Source organism: Juglans regia, chromosome 6 (genome assembly GCF_001411555.2).
Source record: "Juglans regia cultivar Chandler chromosome 6, Walnut 2.0, whole genome shotgun sequence".
NCBI lineage: Eukaryota > Viridiplantae > Streptophyta > Magnoliopsida > Fagales > Juglandaceae > Juglans > Juglans regia.
In genome coordinates this window covers 10,818,102-10,823,628 of record NC_049906.1, presented here as the reverse complement: position 1 = coordinate 10,823,628, position 5,527 = coordinate 10,818,102, and the positions used below count along the sequence as shown (strand labels likewise).

Here is a 5,527-nt window from a genome sequence, read left to right as displayed (position 1 = left end):
TAAGGTGATTAAGGAAAAACTCAGGTGAGTAAGTACTTAACGAAAATTCAGTGTCATTCACTAAAGTTTTAGTGAAATGTGATTTGATTACCCAAGTAAATGGTTAATCATTTGCAAAGTCGTTGATAAGGTGATTAGGGAAAAACCTCAGGAATAGCCTCTAGAGGAAATACTTAACGAAAATTCAGCGCAGGTCGATACATATGTTATGTATTCGGCTGAAGTCGTCAATTGTGACAGGGATATGGATTGTTGATCCAGTCACAGAGAATTGATGCCGTTCACTACAAATTTTTTAGTGAAATGAAGTCATCCCTAATATGTGATCAGTGGGAGCACATATGGTCAAGGGTGCGGTCAGATAAGGTAATGACAAAAAACGTGTGCACGTAGAGGCTTTTCATGCTCTAACGCCGATCTGCAAGAGTAGCATATGAGAGTTGAGTAGTGGAAAGCTTATATTGGTACCAAGGTAAAATACTCAACTGGATCATCACCGTTTTGTGTGATCAAGTGGGAGATGTTATTTTAAGGGGTGTGATCACCAAATGGTGTACCCCTTGGAATTATATTCTCTAACATGGTGATGGTTCTAATGAGGGGTGATATTAAAGGAAGTGTTAAAGGAAGTGTCAAGAGACACAACCTTTTGATTTAGTCAAAAGGTTGTGTCACTTCTTAAGGATGTGACTTTTGGGTTACCATTGGTTTATCAATGGTTGTGCCCTTTCACAATAGGATGTGTCACTCATTAAGGTTGTGACCTTTGGGTTACTATTGGTTAACCAATGGATGTGCCCTTTACCAACCGGTGCATGATGGCCAATAAATAGGGGTTATTGGTGCACAAACAAATGCACTCAATTCCCTTTACTCATCACCAACTTGTGGGACGAATACCCTCACGGGCGTGTCACCATATCGTTATAATTTCCGCTTCCATTTGTTGTTTAACAAATATAATGATGATGCCACTGAAAAGAGTCTTAAACTTAGGAAATGATAGTCTTACAACTATTTTATAATTCTATAAAAAATGAAAGGTAATTTTGTAATATTAAAATTTATTTTTAATAGAGTGGCACGATCGAGTTCATCAAGAGTAATGATATACGTACCTATAACTATTTTACAACTCATTTTTAAATAACCAATGAAATCATGCCAATTCATTAAAAAAATTCCAAAAAAAAAAAAATATGAGCACTTAGAGAAAATAACATGCAACAATGTTCTAGGAGAACAATTTCAACAATGTTCTAAAAAGTAAAATAGTGGTTTAGTTTTATATATATATAGTTGTTGATAATTTCAAGTTTTATGATAATTGACTAAAGACCTTCAAAGGTTTTTATAATAATGATAATCTTAAGGTTACCTAACACGCATAAAGTTAGTATCTAATTCTAGGAGAACAATTCCAATTTGCATACCTAGCTACTCCGGTACACATCGTTTAGTGCAAAGAGCTAGTATCCCTTACTTTAATATACAAGCGAACACGCCAAAATAAAAATAAAAACATGAATGAAAAAAAAAAGATAATTTAATATAACAAAACAAGAACACGCCAATTTGCATAATCCTTGTGCATGAAGATCATTACGAAACTGATCCTTGGCGATATTGTACCTACTTAACATATACTCAAATGATCATGCATATGCTGAGCAAGGAAGGCGTGGAGTGAGATGGACTTCAAGTGGGGTGGCTTTCAGGGATGTAAGTCTGACTTTCTCAGTCATGTCTACTGGTTCCTCTGCTGGTATTGTCGTAATCTCAAAGGCATGCAAGAAGTTAGCAAGTGTGAGTTGCATAACTTGTAGTGCAAATGAGATTCCGGGACAAACTCTCCTCCCACTACCAAATGGTATGAGCTCAAAATGCTGGCCCTTAAAGTCAACATCTTTGTGGGTTGTAAGAAACCTTTCTGGGCGAAATTCGGTTGGATCTGACCACACTTGGGGATCTCTATGAATCTTTGATAGATTAACAAGAAGACGGGTGCCCATTGGGATGTAGTAACCAGCCAAAGTGCAATCCTCAAGAGACTCGTGTGGCAGAGAAAGTGGCGCAGCGGGATATAAACGCATTGTTTCTTTGATGACAGCTTGAAGATAGACTAGCTCTTTCACGTCTGATTCCATCACTAACCTATCTCTACCAATCTGGAGGTCTAATTCTTGTTGGGCTTTCTTAAGAGCCTCTTGGTTATTAAGAAGTAGAGAGAGCGCCCATGTCATTGTCACTGTCGTTGTATCTGTACCGGCTAAGATGAGGGCCTGCAAAAGTCCCAGCATGTATGTATATGTTATTTATAATTTGACCATATTAAACTTAAATAGAACTAAATGAAACTATTCCCCTCAAAAGTTAAAAAAAAGTGCAATTCCTATGTTAAGTACTTGCAATTTCCTCTCGCTTCTATAGTTTGTTTTCTTTTATTTTCCTTCAAATTTTTTATGAGTGCTCTCTTCTAGCCTGTGCTTATCTTGTGCTAAAAAAGATATAGATTTTTTTTAATATTAAAATGATTTTTTTTTGTTAGTGAATATTAGTAATATTAGATACAATCTTAAGGTATACCAACTCGTACACTCATTTTAAAAAACATCGTCGGCCACCATTAGGAAGTGGGTGTTTTTATGTTGGACCTAGATTTATCTATTTGGGCGGACTTTAGGAACAAGATGGACGTTTCCAACACCCTTGCCCAAGCTGGCCGGGAAATCTACCATTTTCTTTCTGCAAACAAGAACCAACAAATTCATTGAAAATTTTGGGGAGGTTACCCTTCATAGTTACCATCACAAGAGAGTTGGATTCTTTTTGAAGATTTGGAAAAATTCTGTGATTGTATGTTAAACTTTAGTGGATAATTAGAAGAAGAAGAAAAAATAAAGATACTCATGATCAATTTGCATCACAAATCAAGGACGATCTTTATATTCAATAAATATAAAGCAAAGCAATCTTAGTACCCTACCAGACAAGTCGCCTTGGTGATTGTATCAGCATCATAACTAGAAACCTCTTCACTGTCAACAAAAATAGACAACATCACATCCATAAAGTCTTGGTCTCCCTTCTTTACCTCCCCAGAAATTCTTCTTTGCTTGTGTTCTTCTAGCCATCCTTCGAGCTCATGATCTAATTTTTTTGCTGTTTTCTTCATTGCCTTCTCGTACCCACCCAAGTCCAACCAACTTAGATATGGAAGTACATCTGATGCTACAAATGTCCCACTCAGCACAAAGAAATCTCTCATTGCCTTTCGACATTCATCATTTCCTTCATCCTCATCCTTGGTTACAACCCAAGCAAATCGCTTCTTTATAATCGTCATAAACACAATGTTTAGGGTTATATAGCCGAACCATCTTCTCATCTCCACTAATGCGTTGTTGTTCTTGGCCGACAACTCGTAGATCTCCTTTATGGCCGTGTTTACCTCTGACTCTCGGGTGTGTTTGAACATCTCGATACGATGATTTGAGAGGACCTCAAGAGTGGCTATTCTTCGAACATGACGCCAATAGGAACCATATGGGCTGAGACCAAACATGGCATAGTTGTATCCCATGAGTTCCGTCGCCAAAGCTTTTGGACGGTTGGCAAAGACTTTATCGTTGGTAGTGAAACACTCTTTAGCTATCTTTGAATTGCTTACTACTATAGCTCTATGCATGCCCAAGTTGATACTGAAGATTGGTCCGTTCTTGTCGGCCATGTCACCTAGGGTTATATGGGCTGGTTGCATCACTCCTAATAGGTGGAGGTGGCCGATTATAGGCCATGCACCACCTGCTTTTGGTGGGAGTATCTTTTGAGGGCAGTTTTTTTGGGTTCTCCTCCATATCCAAAATAGAAATAAGAAAAAGAGAAATAGGGCAAGTATGATGGCCATAAAAGCAGTGAAAGACAGGAACCCAAAGCGTCTTAATTGTTTTGGTTATCGATGGGGGTTTATAGAGATGAGGGCATACTTCTTTTTGAGTCCTTTGTGTAGGCCAAGGTCAATAAGGTTCCAAATAATGTTTGCTTGGTAGCCAATTCTTCATGATGTCACAACACACAGACAAAACGGATCGAAAGCCATCCTGGATCTGGATATGTTGGCTTACACGATTAATCGTTATCCAAAATTGACTAAACATGAATTAGCAATAAAAATATTCAAAAAGAAAACTGATCATAAGACAAAGTCATAATTTAATAATTTATAACGTGCAATTAACGAGGAGCATTGTATGTGGCTTTATATATAGTCGACACTTGAAACAAATCGTATAAATTCAGATCAGTTATAATGAGACACGGTACTCGCGTTCAGGCATATCAAGTGGCCTATCTCCAAGTCCACTTCACGTACAGATTCTAATGAAATATTGGGGATGTTGAATATCGACCTTTATCTTTTATTAGGATGTAAAAGACTAGAAGCTAGCTATATTAAAAAGTCTTTATTTGTCGTTATAGTGGAGTGTCATTTTCACCGGCCTAGAGAAGACTTTTTCGCCTAATGGTACTATATTATATCAAATTTGAATACAATTTTAGAATAAAAACATGTTAGAATAAAACCATGTCATATCGACTTCCGATATATTGGTGTGTCAAAAGTTCAATATATCATCATATTGAATACGAGAAATGATAATTTTCATGAAACAATGACAATAATACACGAATGAGCAATTGACACCCATTCATCTTAAATCAATATTATGAAACAAATATTATGAAACAAAGATATCCATATTATGGCCAATCCAAAACTCTCAATCAATATATCCCCTACGTATGATAAATAGTCACGATCTGGCTTTTCCCATCACTTTGATGAAAATATTATCCAGCCGCCCTTGAATGGTAAAAGTATAGAAACAGAGCTTAAAATTCAATGAATGTGACGAAAGAAACTTGTCCTCTTGTCTTTAGAAAATTTTGCCTTCGTCTAGATTTTTTTAACCCGTGGATAAGATAAGATATGATATAAATAAACCATTTAATACTGTTATTTTATCATTACTTTCGCTACAACAAATTTAATTTTTTTGGACCAAACGTTTTTGAGAGAATTGAAATTCGTCTCAAAAAGATACTCTTAGGGACAAAACTGATAGTTTGTTTCAGAATTTCCCAATAGTGTGAGGGCCCTACCAGCACAAGGGGACATACAACAAATGGGGTTGAGTGGAAAGAAAGATGAGGGACACTCTATTGGTTTGATGAAGACAATAGTTGTGGGGGTTGCATCGTGCAACTAGTCCAACATGTGGGAGAGCAACCACCTTGCAAAATTCCTAGCAGATACATCCCAATGCGAGATGGAGATGAATGTCTCACGTCATGGTAGGCAAGCTAGAAAAGTTGCCTATCCTGAAGGCGAGAATTAGGAGCTGAAGAGACTGTTGGCTTTGATGAGACAAGAGCTATTCTCCAAAGGCGATCAACAATCTAAGAAAGACAGGAGCAGAAATGTGAATTTTCCAGAACAACGTGGAAAATGCTCAGAAGAGTAGCA

At 37.0% G+C, this 5,527-nt stretch overlaps 1 protein-coding gene across 1 annotated transcript; it reads right to left on the bottom strand.

Annotated features, from left to right (window-relative positions):
* Window positions 1–1,407: 1,407 nt before the first annotated feature.
* On the bottom strand, window positions 1,408–4,003 carry LOC109019500 (cytochrome P450 CYP82D47-like). The gene is made up of 2 exons (XM_019001787.2): window positions 2,987–4,003; window positions 1,408–2,282 (listed from the first exon to the last, which is right to left on the bottom strand). Exons 1-2 carry the CDS (start codon window positions 3,905–3,907, stop codon window positions 1,656–1,658), a joined length of 1,548 nt encoding a protein of 515 aa, XP_018857332.1. The 5' UTR covers window positions 3,908–4,003; the 3' UTR covers window positions 1,408–1,655.
* Window positions 4,004–5,527: the final 1,524 nt, after the last annotated feature.

Excerpts from the sequence above, each read along its gene's own strand:
- LOC109019500 (XM_019001787.2), bottom strand. The coding sequence starts at position 3,907 with ATGGCCATCATACTTGCCCTATTTCTCTTTTTCTTATTTCTATTTTGG. Across the intron at positions 2,283-2,986 it reads TCACCAAGGCGACTTGTCTG|GCCCTCATCTTAGCCGGTAC; the intron begins GTAGGGTACTAA and ends GGACTTTTGCAG.